At 40.0% G+C, this 25949-nt stretch overlaps 1 protein-coding gene across 4 annotated transcripts; it reads right to left on the reverse strand.

Annotated features, from left to right (window-relative positions):
- On the reverse strand, positions 1 to 25885 carry LOC107828687 (THO complex subunit 1). 4 transcript variants are annotated; one of them, XM_075238416.1, is made up of 23 exons: positions 25710 to 25816; positions 25449 to 25532; positions 24304 to 24378; positions 23554 to 23647; positions 23267 to 23455; positions 22783 to 22839; positions 22540 to 22685; positions 22344 to 22415; positions 20614 to 20686; positions 20446 to 20511; positions 20256 to 20302; positions 19130 to 19201; positions 18903 to 19028; positions 18741 to 18806; positions 17854 to 17895; positions 5858 to 5974; positions 5675 to 5757; positions 4179 to 4245; positions 2912 to 2983; positions 2708 to 2758; positions 1461 to 1520; positions 1223 to 1372; positions 1 to 498 (listed from the first exon to the last, which is right to left on the reverse strand). In XM_075238416.1, the coding sequence occupies exons 6-23, from the start codon at positions 22808 to 22810 to the stop codon at positions 247 to 249; spliced, it is 1590 nt and encodes a 529-aa protein (XP_075094517.1). In that variant the 5' UTR covers positions 22811 to 22839; positions 23267 to 23455; positions 23554 to 23647; positions 24304 to 24378; positions 25449 to 25532; positions 25710 to 25816; the 3' UTR covers positions 1 to 246. The 4 variants fall into 4 exon arrangements, with proteins under 4 accessions (XP_075094517.1, XP_075094516.1, XP_075094518.1 ...); XM_075238415.1 differs by lacking the exon at positions 22783 to 22839 and having other exon boundaries at positions 23337 to 23455; positions 25710 to 25878; XM_075238417.1 differs by lacking the exon at positions 22783 to 22839 and having other exon boundaries at positions 25710 to 25800.
- Positions 25886 to 25949: the final 64 nt, after the last annotated feature.

Genomic DNA, 25949 nt, shown 5'->3' on the forward strand with positions numbered 1-25949 from the left:
TTTTGAGCAGGTAAAATGAAAATTAACAACTTGTATAGTTTTAAGCTCGTCAGAATAAGCTAAATAACATGGGAAAGGATAAATAAAGAAAACTTAAAGGAGGTAGGGTGTAAAAATAGAGTATCGCTAATGCTAAAAGATTGAGAGGACAGTTAGCTTTAAATCTAAAAGGCATTGTTTTTGCGTTGTTTATGAACCGTTCAGTATCAGTTCTTCTTTTCACTTGGAACTGATAAAAAAGTAGGATTAGCCTACAGCATCTAGATCAACATCCGCATCTGTTTCTCCATCAATCATCCCCGTCTCTGCTTCCATCTGCCCTGCTTCTTGAGCAATATCTGTATCAGAGCTTTGTTTCTGGTTATCTTCTGGAGTTGGAGTTTCTTCCTGAGATATGGTAACAGTTGCAATTCTCGTGTCTGTGTCAATTGGAGCAACTGATGCTTCAGGATCAGCTCGCCCCCCTTCATTGTCCATCTCACTTGCTGCTGTCGCGATCTAGCCATAACATTACAAGATTAGACCAAAAGAATTGTTAAGGACAGAAAATGGGAGGACTAATGATCTAGATATATATATTTACTCAAAAAACATGAACTAGAAAATACTCCAAAGTATGAATAATTAAAGCATCAGACAGAAAGAAAATCAGATTTTTTGCAAATGAAGGATAATAACCATTAGTACAGTACATCAAAGAGCAAAACAAATATATTTTAGCATCTATACCTCCAATAATGATATGATAAAACCTATTTGGTTCACCATTCTCCAAGCAGAATCAATATTTTAATTATACGCCAATAACATGAGGTGGTCATTTCCAAATGTGGCATATATGTTTGCTTGGTACCTTGGACATCATGATGTGATATTTCACAAAAGATATAAGCTGCCGTGACGAAGACAGGCCATAATGAACTATAAAAGGTGATTAAAATAATTAGTTTTATAATTGAAGTTATATCCTCAGAAATGGTGAGCATTTGACAAATGTGAGTGTCCAATGTTATGGAAGGGTTTTCTCGTTCAGACTGTGTACAGAGCATGTGGTACAGAGGACGTGAAAACCGTGGTAATTTCAAAACGCCAAAGAATACTTGATTCTTATGGTAAAGCCAATTGCTATCTTCAAATCAGCAGAGAACTGCAACAAGGATTAAACTTATGGGGAAAAAAAATAGAAACGGGGAACGTAAGTTTAAGTTTCGCTTTCAGGTACCTGATTTTCTTCTGCTTGCTGCGCTGAGATTTTTGTTTCCTCCTTCTTAGCCCGCTTAGTCCTTTCACCTGGCTTAGCTTGATATCTGGCCCGTACGTCATCAGGCAAAAGTTCCAGAGGCACAACCCCCTCAATACCATGCTCTGTAAACTGAAAAAGAAACATGTAACAAATTTCATTGAGAAGTTTAAAGTTTAATGATAAAGACTGGAAATCACACCCATAAGTTAGCTCATACTCTGGAAAATCCCTCCAAATCTTGCCGGGCTGAAAACCGCAAACCTTTCCAACAATAGACCTGGATAGATCCCAGGATACATCGTTACAATCATGCATCCAAGAAAGAGAAGTTATAGAAATATGCATCGTGAGCAGAGCATAAAGATATATGATGATATCAACACAGAACAATTTTCTCCGCGAGTTCTCATTTTTACTTTAGAGATAATTATTACATATTGTTACATGTGACATCTTCAATATAGCATGAGAACAAAGAATCCTTAATACACCTGCCTTAGAAAGTGCATTTGACCACCACACTATCCCAACAAATGAACAGAGAGTGAAATACTAAGCATGGTCACAATATGTCAGATAGAACATCTATTTAATCTTTGGCATTGGTTTTCATCCCTGAGGGAAGGACACTAATGATGAGCACATAGCTCGTGTCGAACAGCTGAAGGAATCTTAGCATTCCAATTACTTTCTTTACCCACACAGGAATTATGACCCAAAATCATTCTATGCAATGAGTTTAGATCCATGTGCCACTTAATTACTGATTAGAAACTACAGAAGAAAAAGAGTTGATCATGTGTTGGAATCAAGTGACAACTTGGAATAATTCAAGGGTGTTACGCCAAAACATTTCAAGAAAATGTTTTGTTTAAAAATAGAAGTACACAACTTGTATTCTAATAGAAGATTCTGAACTATCAGCTATCTATACACCGAGACAAACCTTTTCCTAATCTCTCTTTTAACAGCAAATATACCTTTTAATATTTTTAGCTGATACAAGATATTTACTTGGTCCAGCTTTGAGGCTCACACAAGTCTTGTATACATTTTTACTAGGTACAAGTTCTGTATATGTAGAGATAAATATGCACTCATCTATGGCAACACGGTTCTATTATGTTCCAACGTAAATGAGCCTTAGCTACTTATCGTGTGTATATAGCCTTAGTTATGACATGATCAGTTCTGCATTAGAATATGTTATGATACACAAATGAATCTCAATATCACTGATTTTTGGTGTATAACAAACTGCTAGAAATGAATCCAAATATTTCAATGAAATAAACCAGAGTTAGCTAGCATTATGTTTGCTATAATGTCTTCTTAAACATGCCATTGTAAAAATAAAAATAAAAAGTAAAAGGTCACTTAAGCTGTAACCAAGAACATAATGAATGTCATGGTGGTAATAAGACGTGTAGGAAAAAATCAAGCAGAAAAGAAGAAGACACTAACCCGGTTATTTTTGTGATGGTATTCTGCTTCTATTCCAGCAGATTCATCCATCTAGAAGAGAGAAAAATCAAACTAAGAAACTCAGAAAATCAAGGAAATATTACGAAAATACCTGTTCCTATCGCAATGAAAGGAATAACACAAAGTAAAGATTAGAGAATATCTCCTACAAAAGTTGTCTTAGGAGACTTAATGAATGCTTACATCTTCTGCCAGAGGTTTCCAGTAATCTGTGATAGAGGGAGTGCATACACGTTGAGTATCAGTTAAAGCATTCTGGAGAAAGAAGAGTAAGAGAAGATAATTACATTTAGCCATTCAGCATCAAAATAATAAGCTACGTCTTCTTCAGAGTCAGATACCTTGAATAAGACATGTTAGAACTACATATTCATGGTTTTAGTCTTTTGGATGATACAATTTCAAAGCCAAGATTGAGAATCAGATGAAACTAGATTTCTTGCAGAAGAAAATAGTCATACACAGTTCGGCAGCAAGGATAAATAATTTAAAATAGGAGCACGCGACAAATATTTCTTGGTGAAATCATATTATAGATGATCGCTCAATGGCGGGGATGCAAGGTCCAAATGGAACTATGGAATACCAAAGCACCTAAGAAAGAGGGGTCCTTCACGTGGTGCCACATGGATGCTATCTTAAAAGTTAACAATCTTATGAAATGGAGAAGTATGTTACGAATCAGTGTTGTTTGTACAAAGTGCATGGGAAGGATGCGGATCATTTACTAATAGTGCAGTTCGCAACATAGCAAACTGATCTTAGTATGTTCTATTTAGTATAAAGGCTGTGGAAGACAACACCTCTTTATATATTCCAAACAATCTGAAGAGGAAAGAAATAGAACTTCTAAAAACGAGACCAGCACAGAAAGTCGAACGAGATCTTGTTCATTTGTAATTTTGGGGTAAACAGAACATTCTTTCTTGTATATATAGTTGGAATAATATTTCGTATACTTGATATCAGACCTTTTGTACAGCTGACATTGTCTCAATGTGTTGAACAGTGAAATGATTTTCAATTATCAAAAAAGATGAAGGAATATTTTCATTTTATTTAGTTGTTTTACATTTGAAAAGCCAGAAATAAGCATTCATATCTGGAAACACACAACATATCTAACAATTATCTTAAAATGTGTTCAATGTGTATATCATTCATACGGTTCATGATGATTGAGAGGATATTTGGTTTTCACAATTGCATAGTCCATAGAAGACCATCCATTACAGACAAGCCCATTACACATTATTACTCACTGCAACTATTGTCAGAGGTTCAAAATGAATGATCTATGATGAGAATTCATTAACAAAAGAGTTGTAATGATTTCGTTGTGTAATTGTGACAATATCAGCAAGTTCCTCATACACAGCGACTGAAAATTAATGTGATATATATCTTGCTACATGGGACTCATGCAAGTAATAAGTTGATAAAAACAAACCGGATACTGATCTGCCCATTTCCACAATTGAGATAGTTCTTTGTTTCCGAGCCTCCATCGTGGCCGACTGCGAGTAAGGGAAAAAGAAGATGGTTAATTATCACCTAAGTTGTGGGTAAAGGGAATCAAAAACAATAGCAACAGCTTGAGTTCCTGAAAACATGTTCTATTAAGTAAAAAGGATTAGAAGGAACTAATGACTAAACATAACTATTATGCTCCTTGGCTTCTCAAGGCTAGAATACAAAACTTTTTTGTTGTCAATTCATTACATAGGCTGCTGAGGATGGGATAAGCAACTATCCAGCGCAGATGGGTCCACAATGGATTAAGATGAAATAAGTCATAAGGGCACCATTTAGCAGAACATAAGTTTTGTTTCAAAAGGATTGGAGAAAACACAATTCAAATTGTTGAAAGACTTCTGAATGACTTCATCTCCTACAGATATGTGATGTACATAGATAGAAATTTTCAGACAAATTCTTCTGTTACCCAATGCAAAAGTACCAAATATCACAAACCAACTAATTTCACAAGATTGAAACATCTACCAACTGTTCTGTAAATAGTTTAACCTTAAGCAGTGGATTTAAGAACTGACGATTATACCAATCACACAAGGAAATCTGGGAAGACTTTCAGAAGCACAAAATTATGTTGGCTGGCTTTCATTATGGAAAGCTGTGATATGGTTTGCACATGGTCTTTAGTTCACAAAAATTTACTACAAAATCTACAGGCCAAGTAAGGATATTCACCCATGTTATATGTCCAGAACAACAATGGGTCTCATCCACCTTTAAGTCATTCCCCGTAAGGAAGAGAACCATGAAGCATGTGTTCGTTGGTTGAATCCTTTCCAGTTAAATTCACAACTTTGGCTGTACTAAATGCTATGTTACATGGATTTGTTTATGTTACGTACTAAGCATGGTGTGTGGAAGTATTTGGTACAGGTATGTCAAGTTTTTTGCTTAATTTTTAGGATATTTTAAAGAATCTGCACGAAATATACACTCTTATCACACCCCTCCCAAAACAGATATATCAAGGCAAATGAAGGATTCATGTAACATAGACTAAACGTGAAAAGCTTTGAAGAAATCTTTCATGCTCTCTGTTGAGTGGTGTATTAGGCTTTAGCATAATGCTAAATATTCCAGGACAAAAGTATTCATCCAGCGTTAGTTTGGAAGGGAATAGTTCTCATAGCATTGGTATGGTGATCGCAGAAGGATTGAATTCTGGAGTGGAGCTATTGGATCTTCAAAGAGATTGGGATACTCCTTGTTTAAACTTTTCATTACTCATCATTTTCTAATATTGTCACTAGAGGGCACTTAGTCCTCCTATGCATTTTCATTCTTTTTAACAAAACTTTTCAATGCCAGAGAAATGCAAAACTAAGAAAAAACATATGATCTGGATATGTTAACCAATATATTATGCATTGTAAGGATTAAAAGCAACAGCACATGCCAATTTGTAGTTACCGTTTTTTGGTTCCACCTTGAACCGGCTTTTTCTCTACTGGTTGCTTCTCAAATGGAGGGCAGCCATCACGTTTCCACCAAACCTATGGAAAGAGCCATCATTCGTACAGCATAATAAGTCAACCCACAATACAAAGATCTCCTGCATGAAAAAGCGAATAGAGAGAGAAAACTGATGCTCACCCAATTCCTTTCACGCTCCAATATGTGCTCAATGCTACAAAGGAAATCTTTTCCTTTTGGTGGAGTCATTTCAAGAAGCTTCTTTACCCGCTCTTCACTAGTCTTTATTTCCTCCTCCTACAATTTTGAGGAAACAAATTAGCTTGTTGCTCAGGTAAAGCACAAATTCTCCGAGTGCCACAAAAATGATCAACTGTTTTCTGTCTAAGGAACAAATTTAAACGCAGAGCATCTTGACTTGCAAACTAGCAAACACTAACAAAATATCAAACCCTACAGAGGAAACACCATAATCTGCAAGAACTTCATAATGGTAGAAAGAAACAAATGAGAAATATGTGATATATCCCTTTAACCAATTTATTTAGATATTTCATGTCCTCAAATTATTATAAAAATGGGCATTTTCTCCTGACCATAAAATCTATTAATGATGAGAGATGATTATAAGTTCCCTACAAGAATATGCCATGACCACATTTTCATCCTAAAACATGCATCAAAATAAGGTGCATGCTACCAATTTTTTGTTGTTTCCGAGGCAGTGAGACATGTTATTGATAGAGGTCTTGCTAAAGTGGAAAAGTCAAATCATTGAGGTCATGGACTCATAGGTCCTCTTCTCTTGATAATAGGTAAATTTTACTTATACGTATTTTTTATTTTACTTATATTAGATTCTTCATTTATTTCTTTTCCTTCTGATAGTTGCCGTTCCTGGGTCAGCTCTTCTCGGGGGACGTATTTGATTCCTCCTTTATGAAAGAGATCCACAGAATAGTAATTCACCTAATGGTGGGTTTATTTTTGCTCATTGTTTCCTTAAAAGTAATTAGAGAAAAGGTAGAAAGATATAGAAGCACGTTTTCCTCCAGGAAAAAAGTAACACCTGCTAATGAGAATGAAGTAATTCATCAAAGGAAATATAGTCCAGATCTGCAACATCAGAAATTACCACAAGAAATACTCTTTGTTATCCACTGCATTATATCTTAAGAACATGGGTTAAAACATCTTAAATTGCGTTGCACCATTCTAGAAAAGAGCAGTCTAAAGATTGTAAAAGAAAATCACTTCTGTTAACAGTTGCAATGTTCCTTCAGAGAACTTCTATTCAGAACATAAATTATACAGAAGCGGCCTCACTTGTTCCCTGGTTTTTTTTTTTTTTTTGATAAGGTAAATTGTATTAATCAAAAGGGAGAGAACCCCCGTATACACGAAGTATACCAAAAAGTAGAGAATTTACATCAGAACATGATTCTCTACAAAAGACGCCCAATCTTCTATACAAGTAGGGGCTAAATGAGTGCACCAAAAAGCGATCAAAGATAAAAGACTATTCTTAAGATGTGAAAAAGGAGACTCAATACCCTCAAAAGCTCTCCTATTTCTCTCCCCCAAACTATCCACATGAGAGCTAACGGGGCGAACTTCCACGCCTTTTGCTTTCTTCTTCTACGGAAACCGGCCCAACTATATAACATTTCCTTTACAGTGCTTGGCATCACCCATTGAACACCAACAAGATTCAGGATTGCCCTCCACAAAGCCGAGGACACAGGGGCAATGCAACAAAAGATGATCAACTTCTTCCCCTGAGCTTTTACACATGTAGCACCAACTAACAAGTGTAATTCCTCTCTTTCGAAGATTTTCAGCAGTCAAGATCACTCCCCTCGCCACTAGCCATGCAAAAAAGCACACCTTCGTGGGCGCCCTAGGAATCCAGATCGAGGAGTGTGGAAAAGTGGCCTCCTCTCTCACCAACATACTCTGGTAAAAGGACTTTACGGTGAACAAACCATCGCCACGCAAACCCCATCTCCAAGAATCACAAGATGGCCGGGGCCTGTCTTGCCCATATAGCAGTGTCAACAAATCTTGGAGCTCCGCAATCTCCCAATCTTGCATGTTCCTTCTAAATGAGAGGCCCCATACCCCTTCATGCTCCTTACGAATCTGTTGGACCATCACTTCCTTCTGGTTTGAAACTTTGAAGACCTGGTGGAAGGAGACTCTCCACACCACCTATGATTTCAAAAGTTGATTCTCCTTCCATCTCCCACCCTGTAAGTGATGTTGCCATTGAATGCTTCCCAATTCTTCATGATGCTCCTCCACATGCCACACCCGAAAGGTGTTGTAATTGCCTTGGTCCTCCAACTCCCTCCCGTGGAATCGTACTTTTCTACTATGACACCCCTTTTTCCCCACCCCTCTAGCCAAGCTCCCTTCCTTCTTGCCACACCCGGAAAGGCCTAAGTAGTTGGGGGTTGTCAACTACAAGTTAGGACAGATTTAGCAATGCTGTATGCAAGGCTTGTTTCAGTGGGTGGTGGGACCAGTGCCCCACCAAGAGGGCTAAGTGCTCCACAAAACAGAGCTAAGTGCGGAAGAGGGCTATTTCGTGGGTGAGTGCCCCATTAAATGGTTAAGTACTTTGACTAAGAAAAGCACTAGAATGAAATTGCCCCTTTGTAAGTTGCCCCTTCAAATCTGCCAGTGGCAGCCACTAGTAGTGGGCGTTTAACTTTTTGTAATGACTTGTACCCATGCCTGTGTAGTGCTTGTATCTAATATCATTTCGTGTGGGAAAATGCCTAAGTAGTTGGGGATGTCATCTACAAGTTAGGACAGATTTAGCAATACTGTATGCAAGGCTTGTTTCAGTGGGTGGTAGGACCAGTGCTCCACCAAAGGGCTAAGTGCTCCATTAAGAGGGGTGAGTGCTCCACAAAACAGAGCCAAGTGCTGAAGAGGGCCATTTCGTGGGTGAGTGCCCCATTAAATGGTTAAGTGCTTATTTAGTGCTTTGACTGAGAAAAGCACTAGAATGGAATTGCCTCTTTGTAAGTTGCCCCTTCAAATCTGCCAGTGGCAGCCCCTATATAGGGGCATTTCGTGTTTAAGGGCATGAAAACTAAGAGTAGTCTTGAGAGAGAGAGTTCAGATGTAATCCTTCCAAATATCAAGACTAAGAGTAGTCTTGAGAGAGAGGGAGTTCAGATGTGATCCTTCCAAAGATCAGAGACTGAGAGTAGTCTTTGAGATCTAAGACTAAGAGTAGTCTTAAAAGAGACCCAAGAGTGAAAAAAAGTGTAAGAGTGCATGTTTAACTTAGGAAAGAGTTCCTAAGTGTGTTTTCAAGACTACTCTTAGATCTAAGTCAGGTTCTCTCTCTAAGACTACTCTTAGCCTTAGGTGTTTTCACTCTTGAAAAAACACTTAGGAACTCTCTTAAACATGCACTCTTACACGTTTTTTCCACTCTTGGGTCTCTCTTAAAACTACTCTTAGTCTTAGATCTCAAAGACTACTCTCAATCTCTGATCTTTGGAAGGATCACATCTGAACTCCCCCCCTCTCTCTCTCTCTCAAGACTACTCTTAGTCTTGATATTTGGAAGAATCACATCTGAACTCCCTCTCTCAAGACTACTCTTAGTCTTCATGCCCTTAAACACGAAATGCCCCTATATATATATATATACTCTTAGTCTTGATGCTCTTAATCACGAAATGCCCCCATATATATAGATATAGGGGCTGCCACTGGCAGATTTGAAGGGGCAACTTACAAAGGGGCAATTCCATTCTAGTGCTTTTCTCAGTCAAAGCACTAAATAAGCACTTAACCATTTAATGGGGCACTCACCCACGAAATGGCCCTCTTCAGCACTTAGCTCTGTTTTGTGGAGCACTCAGCCCTCTTTGTGGAGCACTTAGCCCTTTGGTGGAGCACTAGTCCCACCACCCACTGAAACAAGCCTTGCATACAGCATTGCTAAATCTGTCCTAACTTGTAATTGACATTCCACAACTACTTAGGCCTTTTCCCGATATTAGATACAAGCACTACACAGACATGGGTACAAGCACTACACAGACATGGGTACAAGTCATTACAAAAAGGTAAACGCCCACTACTTTAGCATATGCACTGCATGTGCCCTTTTCACTTGGTCAGCTGTTGAACGCACAAGGCTGGCATTGCGCCCAGCCTTGACGCCTTTTGACATTGCTCCGCGCCAATGCCTTGTCCGCAACCTGCTGCCCATGATTTTGCCACACTTACCACCGACCATGTTCTCGAACAAGACCTCGAAATCTGCCCCTGCTCGCCGTGACTCCGTCACGAACCTGCACTGCTTTACTCTGCTCTCAGTTCAGAGTAGCTTTGGTTTAGTTCTGGCGTGGTTTCTGTCCGTCGAAACCTGCATGTGCGGCAGCCAAGTCCCTCACTTGACTTCAGCCTTCTCACAACACTCGGCCATGACTACAGAAACTTTGGACTTTGAATAATTTCGGACAGCTTCAACGTAGTAAGCCTTTTTGAACTGATAGGCAACGAATTAAAAGTAAGGCAACGGTAAATTAACAAGAACACAAGGCACAATTTACAGGAATCTCTTCCCAACTTTGTATTTAACTCGAGCATACAAAGAAACTCAAACTCAAAGTACAATCGCGTACAAAAAGAAGATCACTCTTAACCCTCAGGTTTTCTCTCTAAGACTACTCTTAGCCTTAGGTGTTTTCACTCTCGAAAACACACTTAGGAACTCTTTCCTAAGTTAAACATGCACTCTTACACGTTTTTCCCACTCTTGGGTCTCTCTTAAGACTACTCTTCGTCTTAGATCTCAAAGACTACTCTCAGTCTTTGATCTTTGAAAGGATCACATCTGAACTCCCTCTCTCCCTCTCAAGACTACTCTTAATCTTGATATTTGGAAGGATCACATCTGAACTCCCTCTCTCAAGACTACTCTTAGTCTTCATGCCCTTAAACACGAAATGCCCCCATATATATAGATATAGGGGCTGCCACTGGCAGATTTGAAGGGGCAACTTACAAAGGGGCAATTCCTTTCTAGTGCGTTTCTCAATCAAAGCACTAAATAAGCACTTGACCATTTAATGGGGCACTCACCCACGAAATGGCCTTTTTCAGCACTTAGCTCTGTTTTTTGGAGCACTCAGCCCTCTTGGTGGAGCACTGGTCCCACCACCCACTGAAACAAGTCTTGCATACAACATTGCTAAATCTGTCCTAACTTGTAGTTGACATCCCCCAACTACTTAAGCCTTTTCCCGATATTAGATACAAGCACTACACAGACATGGGTACAAGTCATTACAAAAAGGTAAACGCCCACTACTTTGGCAAGTGCATATGCCCTTTTCACTTGGTCAGTTGTTGCACACCCAAGGCTGGCATTGCGCCCAGCCTTGGCGCCTTTTGACATTGCTCCGCACCAATGCCTTGTCCGCAACCTGCTGCCCATGATTTTGCCACACGCCCGACATTCTTGTCGACGCACATTGTCTTAGTCGCGTTTCTGCCTTGTCTTTGTCAACACTTGTCTCACCCGTGCCATTGTTTGTCTTTTCTCTCACATAGCCTTGCCTTAGCTATTGAGACCCCTCGCCATCATTCCGCGCCGTCTTGATTTAGCTTAGCCTGTACTTGGCGCTACCACAATTCGATTCGCCCATACCTTTGTCTTTGGCGCGCATGTCGTACCATGCCGCACCAATTTGCCCACACTGCCTCGTCAAGCCTTTGCCAAGCATGTCTTGCATGTCCCATAACCTTGGCCATCGCCTGCCCATTTCTCTTTTGCCTAGGTGCTAGCTCGCGCACCTTAGATTGGCAACACTCTTGCTGCCCTTGACAACGCTCTCATTGCCAAGTAAATCCCAAAGAGGCGGAGGTCTAACAAACCACCAGCACCTTTTGAAACTCGACGTCCTCGTCGATTAACTCAATTTATGAGTCCTAAGGGGTTGACAATCAACGCCCCTCGGTCTCATCTCTTTGCTCTTGGAAGTTCCAACCTCCTGCTTTCCCTTCCCTTTGTTCTCATTAGCATTGCTCTTTAATTTCGTTAGCCTCTCCCGCAGTTCGACATTACCACCGGCCATGTTCTCGAACAAGACCCCGAAATCTGCCCCTGCTCGTCGTGACTCCGTCACGAACCTGCACTGCTTTACTCTGCTCTCAGTTCAGAGTAGCTCTGGTTTAGCTCTGATACCAGTTGTCACGGGCGTGGTTTCTGTCCGTCGAAACCTGCTTGTGCGGCAGCGAAGTCCCGCACTTGACTTCAGCCTCACAACACTCGGCCATGATTACAGAAACTTTGGACTTTGAATAATTTCGGGGAGCTTCAACGTAGTAAGTCTTTTTGAACTAATAGGCAATGAATTAAAAGTAAGGCAACGGTAAATTAACAAGAACACAAGACACAATTTACAGGAATCTCTTCCCAACTTTGTATTTAACTCGAGCATACAAAGAAACTCAAACTCAAAGTACAATCGCGTACAAAAAGAAGATCACTCTTGACCCTCAGGTTTTCTCTCTAAGACTACTCTTAGCCTTAGGCGTTTTCACTCTCGAAAACACACTTAGGAACTCTTTCCTAAGTTAAACATGCACTCTTACACATTTTTCCCACTCTTGGGTCTCTCTTAAGACTACTCTTAGTCTTAGATCTCAGAGACTAGTCTCAGTCTCTAATCTTTGGAAGGATCACATCTGAACTCCCTCCCTCTCTCTCAAGACTATTCTTAATCTTGATATTTGGAAGGATCGCATCTGAACTCCCTCTCTCAAGACTACTCTTAGTCTTCATGCCCTTAAACACGAAATGCCCCCATATATATAGATATAGGGGCTGCCACTGGCAGATTTGAAGGGGCAACTTACAAAGGGGCAATTCCATTCTAGTGTTTTTCTAAGTCAAAGCACTAAATAAGCACTTAACCATTTAATGGGGCACTCACCCACGAAATGGCCCTCTTCAGCACTTAGCTCTATTTTGTGGAGCACCCAGCCCTCTTGGTGGAGCACTGGTCCCACCACCCACTGAAACAAGCCTTGCATACAACATTGCTAAATCTGTCCTAACTTGTAGTTGACATCCCCCAACTACTTAGGCTTTCCCACACAAAATGATATTAGATACAAGCACTACACAGGCATGGGTACAAGTCATTACAAAAAGGTAAATGCCATCTACTTTGGCATATGCACTGCATGTGCCCTTTTCACTTGGTCAGTTGTTGCACGCCCAAGGCTGGCATTGCGCCCAGCCTTGGCGCCTTTTGACATTGCTCCGCACCAATGCCTTGTCCGCAACCTGCTGCCCATGATTTTGCTACACACGCCCGACACTCTTGTCGCACGCACATTACCTTAGCCGCATTTCTGCCTTGTCTTTGTCAATACTTGTCTCACTCGTGCCATTGCTTGTCTTTTGCCTCACATAGCCTTGCCTTTAGCTATTGAGACCCCTCTCCATCATTCCGCGTTGTCTTGATTTAGCTTAGCATGTACTTGGTGCTACCACAATCCGAATCGCCCATACTTTTGTCTTTGGCGCGCAAGTCGTACCATGCCGCACCAATTTGCCCACACTGCCTCGTCAAGCCTTTGCCAAGCCTGTCTTGCCTGTCCCAAGACCTTGGCCATCGCTTGCTCATTTCTCTTTTGCCCAAAGAATCATGATCTACCCAGGGTACTCCATTCCCGACATTTTATTGTTTTCAATAAAGAAGTAGTTTAGAATTTTGTTACAATAACTCACGAAATATTCCTAATGTAAACTGGGGCAGAAAATTTCATCCGTTTGTTTGTTTTGGTGTCTAAGCAGCTCTTACCTCGAGGCACATGGTTTGATGTCACGACCCAAATCTCACATGTCGTGATGGCGCCTATCACAATACTAGGCAAGCCGACTTTCAGAATAAAACCACACATTTTTAACTTTGGAAAACATAATAAGATAAGTTCAAGAGAAAATCTGATAATTACTTATAAGAAAACACCGCAACTCAATACAAAATTTCCCAAAATTCGGGTGTCCTTGAGTACATGATCATCTATACAATAACACGGTTTGACAACTGAAACAATGCCTAGGAAGGTAGAACATTATAAACAAAACTAAAATATAAAGGAGGAGAGTCACTGAAGACCGGCACCGCCTCCCATATAAGGTCTCATATGGAGCCATCTGAATGCTCGACTGGTAGCTGTTGTTGTAAGCAAACTTCACGAGTGGCAAGAACTGATCCTAAGCACCCCAAAATCCATCACACACGCACTAAGCATATCCTCCAATATCTGGATAGTGCGCTCGGACTGTCCGTCCGTCTGAGGGTGAAATGTTGTACTCAACTCCACACGAGTACCCAACTCTCGTTGTACGGCTCTCCAGAACCGTGATGTAAACTGCGTACCCCAGTCAGATATGATAGATACCGGTACGCCATGAAGCCTGACAATCTCGCGAATGTAAACCTGAGCCAGATGGTGTGTGAGAGGAAGAGTCTTGTTATGGCTAGACAAGAGGATACAGACAAATCAACAGATCGTGCAAGATTAACATAGTTAACCCTAACATAGGGAATTCAGTCTCGCAGATATGACATTGTAATCCTTGAAAAATATTCAGATAGGAGTTGTGGTAGTTAAAGGTACCGTATAAGTGTTACAGAAATAAAAGAGAGTGCCACTAGGGAGACAATCAAAAATTTTGTTCAAAAGCAACCCTACGAGCACTGCGGAAGTAAGTAACTAAGGATCATCATAGGTGAGTAAGAACATCAAAAATTCCGTTGGATATACGAGGTAATAAGCTTGCAGCTTTACAAGAGTCGGAGAGCCTCCCCCAATTACTACAACGAAAGACTAGCTGAGAAAATAAGGAAGAAGGCTGCAACACTCTTGCTGCCCTTGACAACGCTCTCATTGCCAAGTAAATCCCAATGAGGCGGAGGGCAATGGCACGGGTAAGACAAGTGTTGACAAAGACAAGGCAGAAACGCGGCTAAGGCAATGTGCGTGCGACAAGAGTGTCGGGCGTGTGTGGCAAAATCATGGGCAGCAGGTTACGGACAAGGCATTGGTGCGGAGCAATGTCAAAAGGCGCCAAGGCTGCGCGCAATGCCAGACTTGGGCGTGCAACAACTGACCAAGTGAAAAGGGCACATGCAGTGCATATACCAAAGTAGTGGGCGTTTACTTTTTTGTAATGACTTGTACCCATGTCTGTGTAGTGTTTGTATCTAATATCATTTCGTGTGGAAAAAGGCCCAAGTAGTTGGAGGATGTCAACTACAAGTTAAGACAGACTTAGCAATGTTGTATGCAAGGCTTGTTTCAGTGGGTGGTGGGACCAATGCTCCACCAAAGGGCTAAGTGCTCCACCAAGAGGGCCGAATGCTCCACAAAACAGAGCTAAGTGCTGAAGAGGGTCATTTCGTGAGTGAGTGCCCCATTAAATGGTTAAGTGCTTATTTAGTGCTTTGACTGAGAAAAACACTAGAATGGAATTGCCCCTTTGTAAGTTGCCCCTTCAAATCTGCCAGTGACATCCCTATATCTATATATATGGGGTCATTTCGTGTTTAAGGGCATGAAGACTAAGAGTAGTCTTGAGAGAGGGAGTTCAGATGTGATCCATCCAAATATCAAGACTAAGAGTAGTCTTGAGAGAGAGAGAGGGAGTTCAGATGTGATCCATCCAAATATCAGAGACTGAGAGTAGTTTTTGAGATCTAAGACTAAGAGTAGTCTTAAGAGAAACCCAAGAGTGGGAAAACGTGTAAGAGTGCATGTTTAACTTAGGAAAGAGTTCCTACGTGTGTTTTCAAGAGTGAAAACACCTAAGGCTAAGAGTAGTCTTAGAGAGAAAACCTAAGGGTCAAGAGTGATCTTCTTTTTGTACGCGGTTGTACTTTGAGTTTGAGTTTCTTTGTATGCTCGAGTTAAATACAAATTTGGGAGGAGATTCCTGTAAATTGTGCCTTGTGAACAGGGAGTGCTCTGATAAACTGGTATCAGAGCTAAACCAGAGCTACTCTGAACTGAGAGTAGAGCAGAGCAGTGCAGGTTCGTGACAGAGTCACGACGAGCAGGGGCAGATTTCAGGGTCTTGTTCCGATGGTTATGTCGAACTGCGGGAGAGGCTAACGAAATTAAAAAGCAATGCTAATGAGAACAAGGGGAAGGGAAAGCAGGAGGCTGGAACTTCCAAGAGCAAAGAGATGAGACCGAGGGGCGTTGATTGTCAACCCCTTAGGACTCATAAATTGAGTAAATCGACGAGGACGTCGAGTTTCAAAGGGTGCGGGTGGTTTGTTAGACCTCTGCCTCTTTGGGATTTACTTGGCAATGAGAGCATTGTCAAGGGCAGCAAGAGTGTTGCCAAGCTAAGGTGCGCGAGCTAGTACCAAGGCAAAAGAGAAATAGGCAAGCGATGGCAAGACAGGCTTGACGAGGCAGTGTGGGCAAATTGGTGCGGCATGGTACAGCATGCGCGCCAAAGACAAAGGTATGGGCGATTCGAATTGTGGTAGCGCCAAGTACAGGCTAAGCTAAATCAAGACAGCGCGAAATGATGGCGAGGGGTCTCAATAGCTAAGGCAAGGCTATGTGAGGCAAAAGACAAGCAATGGCACGGGTGAGACAAGTGTTGACAAAGACAAGGCAGAAACGCGGCTAAGGTAATGTGCGTGCGACAAGAGTGTCGGGCGTGTGGCAAAATCATGGGCAGCAGGTTGCGGACAAGGCATTGGTGCGGAGCAATGTCAAAAGGCGCCAAGGCTGGGCACAATGCCAGCCTTGGGCGTGCAACAGTTGACCAAATGAAAAGAGCACATGCAATGCATATGCCAAAGTAGTGGGCGTTTACCTTTTTGTAATGACTTGTATCCATGTCTGTGTAGTGTTTGTATCTAATATCATTTCGTGTGGGAAAAGGCCTAAGTAGTTGGAGGATGTCAACTACAAATTAGGACAGATTTAGCAATGTTGTATGCAAGGCTTGTTTCAGTGGGTGGTGGGACCAGTGCTCCACCAAAGGGCTAAGTGCTCCACCAAGAGGGCTGAGTGCTCCACAAAACAGAGCTAAGTGCTTAAGAGGGCCACTTCGTGAGTGAGTGCCCCATTAAATAGTTAAGTGCTTATTTAGTGCTTTGACTGAGAAAAGCACTAGAATGGAATTGCCCCTTTGTAAGTTGCCCTTCAAATCTGCCAGTGGCAGCCCCTATATCTATATATATGGGGGCATTTCGTGTTTAAGGGCATGAAGACTAAGAGTAGTCTTGAGAGAGGGAGTTCAGATGTGATCCTTCCAAATATCAAGACTAAGAGTAGTCTTGAGAGGGAGAGGGGGAGTTCAGATGTGATCCTTCCAAAGATCAGAGACTGAGAGTAGTCTTTGATATCTAAGACTAAGAGTAGTCTTAAGAGAGACCCAAGAGTGGGAAAAATGTGTAAGAGTGCATGTTTAACTTAGGAAAGAGTTCCTAAGTGTGTTTTCAAGAGTGAAAACACCTAAGGCTAAGAGTAGTCTTAGAGAGAAAACCTGAGGGTCAAGAGTGATCTTCTTTTTGTACGCGGTTGTACTTTGAGTTTGAGTTTCTTTGTATGCTCGAGTTAAATACAAAGTTGGGAAGAGATTCCTGTAAATTGTGCCTTGTGTTCTTGTTAATTTACCGTTGCCTTACTTTTAATTCGTTGCCTATCAGTTCAAAAAGGCTTACTACGTTGAAGCTGCCCGAAATTATTCAAAGTCCAAAGTTCATGTAATTTTGGCCGAGTGTTGTGAGAAGGCTGAAGTCAAGTGCGGGACTTGGCTGCCGCACAGGCAAGTTTCGACGAACAGAAACCACGCCCGTGACTCTGGAAGGAACATATAAATAGTATTCCTCCCGATCAACAGTTTTACTTTCACACCTAAGCAAGGATTGATCACCCTCGTGGAAGAATTTTATATGCATGAGGGTGTGTGCGCTACATATACATATAATCTTACATATATATACACACACACACACACACACACACACACACACACACATATATATATATATATACACACACATACATACATTATAGAGAAAGAGGTGGTGGGAATCAAGGGACCACTAATACATTACATTGATACAGCATGAAATGAAATAAACAAAGGCAAGACCAACCATTGCTTCAGAGGGCAATTCCTTCTCACTTTTTCCCGGTGCCTGCATGATTACGAACAAGTAGGAGTTCAGACATTATCTGGGTGAAACTGAAAAAGAGAGCATTTGAAACTATAGTTGGGAAAAAAAGTATTTGCAAGTTGAAGCGGTGGTTGGATATATTTCAATTGGAAAAAAAGTTGGAAGTTTTGTGAGTGAAACCATCATTTCACTTGACATTCCTCAAGAAGCTTTTCACTTCATGTTCCCTATTTCAAGTTGAAGTTGAATTAATGCACAATACTGATGACCAAACTTCAACTTCCAAATAATGAAGTCATTATTTGCAAGTGAAGTTATGGCCAAATGAGTCCGAAATCATAATGATAAGAAACGAGATCAACAGAAAATAAAAAACTGGGACAAACTCATTCTAGTTTAGTTACAGAGCACCTAACCCACTGCTATCTCTCTTTCTCTCAGTTTTCTACCATGTTTTTCCTTCTCCTTCCTCCCCCTCAATTAACTTTACTCCCACATCTTCCCTCGGCAAAGCTCCAGTGCAAACCAGATTTGGCATGTTTTCATTTGCTCTCCTCTCTGATGAACACCAAACCTAAGACATTTAAGTATCATACTGACATTTTATACTAGAGAATCTTCAACTTAATGATTAACAAACAATCATGTGGATTATCGTCATCATGATTGAAATCAAAGATAATCCTGAATTTTGATGTTTTGAATATGTGAATTCAACTAGGAAAGCTTATCCCACATTCACATAGGAGAGACAAAATAACCTTCCAACTTTAGTTGTAGTTCATTCATTAGTATTTAAGGTCACACTATTACTAAAAGATCCACTCGCACATCGAGCTCAGAGCTAACAAAATGCATATCATTACCTTCAAATAGTCAAACAGAATGAGACTTTGAACCAGAACGTGGCGCCTGAAACTAGGATCTTTCAGCTGAGACAAAAAGAACGATCAGAAATAATATGCCATTGAATTTGCTGCTCCATTTTGCTTTAGAAGAGCTTTCTAAATTGAGAAATGCTCCCATACCTCGAGACCCATAAGTTTACTGCTAGTAAGATATTTTATGTTAAAGGTTGCAGCGTCATCCTCAAGGTTATGAGCATTGCCCTCTTCATCACTTAAAGGCTGAGCCTCAAAAGTATTTAGCACGATCTTCAAGCCCATAAAATCATATAATCACACATTAGATATGGTTAACGAAAAAAAAAGCCACAGAAACATCTCAAATAATTAAAACAGAGAAAGAGGTGTACCATCAAACCGGATGTAAATTTATGCCACTTGCCGGGAGCATTAATCAGGGATGGCGGATTGCAGAAGTATTCCTGAGTTAGCAAAGCTAAAAATTACAAAACAAGATAGGAAGATGGGGGAAGCACATGCACAGAGCCTGTCAGAGATACTTCAAACACAGTGATTCATATAGAAATAAAGGTTGTCTGAATTTATCAAGAGATAACACCTTAGAAGATCATAAGGAAATAACTTCAAAATTAAGTTTGGAAGTAGCTCTTTTTTCCCTACCTCCACCCCAACCCCTTTTTTGTGGGGTTTGGGGGGGGGCTTTAATCAAGTTTGACAGAATCAAAGAGCTAGAATATGATCCTATCAAATCAGCATCCTTTATATCTCCCATGTGAGCAGACTGTATAAGCAAATACTACATAAGGAAGGCTTTTGTAGCTATATGCTTTGCCAACACAAGCTAACTCCTTACTAAATCAAACTCATGGACACTGATACTGTGTTTTATTGGGTTTCTCTTTGAGCCCCCCCCCCCCCCCCCCCCCGCTCTCTCTCTCTCTTCAAATATATAAATATATAAAATCTCCTCATATTTTCTCTTCAACCTCTCATCCTCGTCATCACTAACCTTTTCACTTAATATTTCCTTGTGTTCTATGTCTGCCTACAATTCTCTGTCCCAACAGTTTCTCACCAACGGTCTCATCTGACCTTCATCTATCAACATGAACTAGGATTTCAATGTTACGAAGACAACTGATGACTTCATTAATAACGAAGTTGTTGTATTGATGATAGAAGTTAAAACTCATGATTCAGTAGCAAAATCAATGGCAAGATGGGAAGGGCTTCACAGAAATGCCTCATATTTAGAGTTTTTAGTGGTAAATTCTTTAGAAGTTGTATCGGGATCTCTAGCTCCCACTTAGATTGTAAAAGAAGTAATAGTAGGATTTCACCCCCAGTAAAAGAACACTAATGACACTTCTTCAGGAATAACAAGCACGAAAGCAACTGACCATGTTAACAGGAAATGCAGAAATAATACCATAATACTAGATTTTCAGAATGCTTATCAAACAGACTATGTTATTCACAAGCATTCCCTTAAAAGTACAAAAGCCTGATACCGACCTGTAAACTCCAAAGTGTCTTATAGAAGTTGAAATCTATAGAAATACCTGAAACCAGACAAATTGATGCAGTGTTAAGCACAAAATAAAATGCAAACACAAATCAGCAAGAAAGTGATTGATACATTGTTAAGCACTAAATAAAATGCAAACACAAATCAGCAAGAAAGTGATGGAGAAAATATATCTACCCTCAGGAGCTTGTGTCTCATATTTTGTCTCATTCGATGTATTGAAAACTCCCTTTATATTTACAGCTGTGGGAATTCAAGCAAACAAATTAGCACCAATATACGGGGGGGGGGGGGGGGGGGGGGGATCTTCTATGTAAGTATATACAGAAAAAGAAAATTAAGTACCTGAACGCTCGGATAAGGGGAAGAAGTGAGCAAGAAACATGATAATGCGCCCACAGAAAACAACATCATTAGCCTGCATTACAAGATGTTTACACAGGACACAATTAGAACATTTTGTTTACTTAGTGAAGAGAGAAGGTAAAAATGCCCACAAGCATTAATCAGGTTTTACCAGTCATACAAAAATGGAATGAAATACAACGAAATTTAGATTCAAGTACCGACTCGTGATAGGTAAATTGGCTTAAAGAAAATATTTTAAAACATCAAGGAGAGAAAAGACAATGCAAGCAATGACTTTCAAGACCTTGTACATTGCTTTTTCTTTATTGGCAATCAATGGTTAATCAAATGGAGAGAAACTCCACGCTAACTTGCTCTGTCCCAATTCTAAAGCCTTAATCCCGCCTAAAGTCATGGCCTTACATAGCATTTTACGTAGCCCCCCCCCCCCCCCCAAACACAACACACACAATTGTCAGAATGAATAAAAATGGAGATAATGGAGCCACTTTCTCAAACCTCTGCATGTAGGAAAAAATCTTTCGTCCCATTTATAATAACTGAAAACTTCACGGTAGATATGCAGCATTTCATACACCAAATCCACTTTTTCCCAGACCCGATTTCTTTCAACAAATTTAGCCAAGTATGACCAATTAACATAATCATACACTTTCTCTATGTTCAGCTCGCACATTACCCCAACTTCCCCCTGTCTCCTACTATCCAAGCATTCATTTGCAACAAGCACAGTATCAGTAATCTGCCTTCATTTAATAAAACCCATTTCTGTTTCAGCAACCAAATATTTCATCACCTTTTTTTCTCTCTGCCAACAATTTGTGTTAAGACATTATATAATTAACAAAAAATGTGCTCTCCCCAACAGCTTAAGCTTTTCAATGAGATGGCCACACAGTTGTTCTCCAAGTTGCCGGTACTCAAGGGGTTTGGGTGATTGGGTTCAATTCATCCTCATGACTTGGATCAAAACCACTTGGATTCATATTAATAGCACTGGTACAATACGAAGATCCTATTTTAATTCTATATGATATATCTTCATCTATCATGTCATCACCCTGAAAGACTGGGCAAAATAAATAAACATTACAAAACAAACATAAGTATTCATCCCAAAAAGCTTCAGTATATCTCTTCTTCTATAGCTCCACATAACAACCCCCCCCCCCCCCCCAATTTTATTTAATATGTGTCACCCAAATGTAATCAAAACAACCCAAGAAACTACAAGTTAGGAGGACTTTCTTGGGGGGGATAAACAAGGTATTCGAATTAGGAGATACTCTAATAATAGCAAATATTTCTTTCATTACTCCATATAATAAATTGAACTAAACTTCTTGATCATTAAGAAATAGGAACAGATATTTGAAATTGGAGCTCGTACATGGAAAAAGAAGAGATATTTGAAATTGGAGCTTGTACTTCCAAGATAGTGCCTTGATCTAATACAGAGGGAAAGATTTAGAAATATACAATAAATGAAACTTTTTACCATGATAAAATGAAATCAATGGACAATGCCATTAGTGGATACCAGGGGCCCTTTCTGTTTCATTGCATTGACAATAAAGTAATGACTTATATTTGCTGCAAATTGATTCATTTTCACAACGTGCACCAGATGAATTAATGTGCAACAGAGACAAAGATATTTCTGATATCTATTATAAGACGAAGCTGAAGGGAAAAGCACTGCGTACCTTTGATAGACGGCGAAGCAACTGATTACACGTCCTTAACATAACAAGCTTCCCTCGTGCAAAGAGTTCTGGCTATATGTCACAAAAATGAACATAAACATTGTGAATGTCAAGAATTTGCCTCACCAAATAAACACATACCATAAATAAAGTCGGAAATGTTCATAGAACTGAAACCAGCAACAATTATGCATACCTTCCCCAATATGTCTTGTTTGCTCTCTATGTAACCAAAGATATCCTCGCAGTTTCTCATTGTTGACATTTCAGTCAAATCTTCTAAAAGTTGAAATATCATGCCACCCTCCACGTGCTCTTTCTCACAAAGATATAGAACAATATCTATCAACAAATCAAACGGAAAGGTTACTAGGAAAGAACAAGTGACCTTCCATGATAGCTTCATATAGAAGATTAAGATAACATAAATGCATCTCACCAACTCCTATGTGAATCATCCAGAGCATTCATAGGCTTCCTAGAATCCAATTAACACCTACCATTATGTACCCACTCATTAGCAATTAAGGCATATCTCAAGGATCTCTCTACCTCTACTGCTACACCAGTTGTGATCTAAGCTGAATTTTTCTATGGAGTTAAACAATAAATGTACATCAATAAGATGAATTATTTTTTTCTAGTACTAGTAGTGCTATTTACAACCACAGAATCTCAAGGATAAATATTTCCTGATAATAACCAAAGGAAAAAACATAGACAACCTTAAGAATTGAAAAACAAATGTATCGCAAGTTTATAAGCTCAAGAAAATGAGTCTTCCACAAGGAACTAACAAGATTGGAGGCAGATGAATTTCAACGAGTCAAAGACGCGAGGGGCAAGTGATGGCTATATTTCTAGGAGCGAACTCCGGGAAACTATGAAGCGTTGATGTTCCAAAAACAGAATACCACACTCACTGGTCATTGGTCAAGACTTGTGGAGATGGAGGGCAAGAAGTGATGATGCTTTTCAGTAAAATCATACTACCATAAGCATAATGATGTTGTGTGTTTCTACATCTGGGCTCTTCCAGCACTCGAAAAGCAAGAGTTTCCATGTCTCTCCAACCACCGGGAACTTTAAACAACGGCATAACTTATGATTCCCTAAAAATGAAATACTTCAAATATACCGAGACCAAGAAACAAGCTAATAGGACATATGTTTTCTTTCAGTATAATTGCCAATGCTACCAGACACTCACCAAGAAGGCGGGGAATCTGACCCTGACTTGATTCACCGTCAACAATCGACATCCCATACTCCATGATCTTCTGCCCCGACTGAACTGCAGCAGCCTGTGACAGGATACAATTGTTCACTAATCATAAGACAGACATATTACCCACAAAACTACTCTATAGCATGACCAAAAGTGAAGTTCAAACAAAAACAAGAAAAAAATATTGTTTTAATGAAAAGTGATAAATGGACTTTGGGCCAAACTCAACCCCAAAAGCTAGCTTATGAGATGAGGATTTTCCAACACAATATAAGGAGACCAAGTAGCTCAAATCTCACCGATGTGGGACAACTCAACACCCCCCTCACGCCCAGGTCTGCAAACTGGAGCGTGGACAACATAAATGGGGCCCAACATAGGTAACAAAAATTGGGACGGGCCTGGCTTTGATACCATGATAAATGGACCTTGGTTCTGACTCAACTCCAAAAGCTAGCTTACGAGGTCTCAAGGACCTCAAATCCCACCGATGTGGGACAACTCAACAAAAAGGTACAGCAAAATATTCCCCAATGATACAGAGCTCAGGAACAAGAAAGAACCAGCTTCACCCTTTAATGTAATGCAAGTTGGAACTCGAATCAGTCACAACTGGTCCTAGAGGTGAAGCCAGCGAACTTGATCTAGCCCAGATAACAAATTCTAGCAAGGACATGAGCGAAAACGATAAGAAAGGATGATGCAATTCCTACTAAGAAAAAAAACACATACCACCAGTTCTTGAAGTAGCGACCTGAGAATATTCTCCAGCAGCTGATTCTCGTCTTGGACTAGCTTTATTTGCTTCTGCAGATGACCAGAAAAAAGTCAAGAAGATGAAGGATAAGAACTCCATGGCAGTAAGCTCACATCGGTAAGCATATCTCATTCATCATTATTTAACAAGACCTGGATGTATAATTTATCAAATAAGCTACAATTATGTTATGCAAAAATGGACTTCTTTATAAAAAAAATACTACACCTCAAACCAAGAAGAGAGCAAAATCTACAGATGTCACCACCACAAACAAATGGCACAGTCAAACTATATTTGGGAAACACTATCAAGTCTTTGCTACTTGTAACACGGGAAAAAGGTCCATTTTAAAGCAGGGAGCTAGTTCTTACGTTGAAACTTGAACATTCCCTCAAAGCACCCCAAAAGCACAGAAAAGAAGCAAATTATTGTCAGGTAAAGTGAATGGGTTAGATGAATTTTAACCAATATCAACATCTGGTTGACCGGCCACATTCAAGTTATAGGTCTACAGAAACGTAAACAATGTAAAGGACATGCATACACTTACTATATGGGATCCAGTAGATGAATCTTCCTTGATGTGCACGTTGCCATGTATATTTGTTTAATCTGTCTTTTTTCTGTTTTACATTCCTAGAGTAAATGCTAAATTGTCTCTGTTTCTGTTTCCCATCTGATCTACCCCAGCAGTCAAATATAGAACACACATAGATACACCTCCATAACACACTACAAGGTGCATATACACCTGTTTGCATCTACCCACACCTGCGAACAAACACACAGATCTATGGACATTTATATGTTCCCTCCATCCCAATCCGAGCGTCCTATTTAGCTTGGGGAATTAACTAAGCGTTGAAACTGTAATCATTAAATGAATGAGGGTAAAAGATGGAGATAAAGCTACTAGCATTCACCACATTTGAACAATTTTTTATAGTATTAGTGTGACCAAACTACCAAAGTACCTTTTAGACAACTCAATATTGAAAAGAAGTGAGTAGCATAGAGAACACTTCCCCTTTGGAAAAATGTATACAATTTGGGAACAATTACTATGCAAAACAGAAAGCAGGACAATTAATTGAGGGTATACTCGAACTAAACAAACCTGAGGTTTTATTGCTTCTTGAACAGTTCGAAGTGCGAACTCTTCAGGTGGCCCTGGGCGCAGGATAGCCTGCCTAAACAAATCCTGTAAAATATCAAACCAAAACTTTAAGATGTTAACAGATTTTCAATACATAAATAACTGTTTTTGTGTGCTTGTGCGGAAAGTTCCTATGTCTTATCCCCATTTTAAAGACTGCGAAAATGGGTGAAGAACATCGACGGAGAACTAACAGAAGAAAGATAAACCATATAGCTTTACCATATTGAAGATTGAGTGGTTCTTTTTTTTTTTTTTCAAATTTTCTTAGGCGAGAGACGCTATAAAATCATGCCAAAACGATACATCTGTAGTGAGAGAAGGGAAGCAGAGACTGCTGGGGTTTGGGGGGTTTTCTTGAATTTCCTCAAGTTTTTGACTCTTCTGTTCCGGTTTATTATGAATTAAAAAACACAAACTAATGAATAACGATAGAGTGAAATATTATTTGCTATTAATATA

This window comes from Nicotiana tabacum, chromosome 19 (genome assembly GCF_000715075.1).
Source record: "Nicotiana tabacum cultivar K326 chromosome 19, ASM71507v2, whole genome shotgun sequence".
NCBI classification, from domain to species: domain Eukaryota; kingdom Viridiplantae; phylum Streptophyta; class Magnoliopsida; order Solanales; family Solanaceae; genus Nicotiana; species Nicotiana tabacum.

Coding starts and splice junctions, on each gene's coding strand:
- LOC107828687 (XM_075238414.1), bottom strand. Junction 22,686..23,553: donor TCAGATTCCCCGCCTTCTTG/GTGAGTGTCTGG, acceptor ATTTGTTGATAG/ATATTGTTCTATATCTTTGT. Junction 5,758..5,857: donor TGGAGCGTGAAAGGAATTGG/GTGAGCATCAGT, acceptor CTCTTTCCATAG/GTTTGGTGGAAACGTGATGG.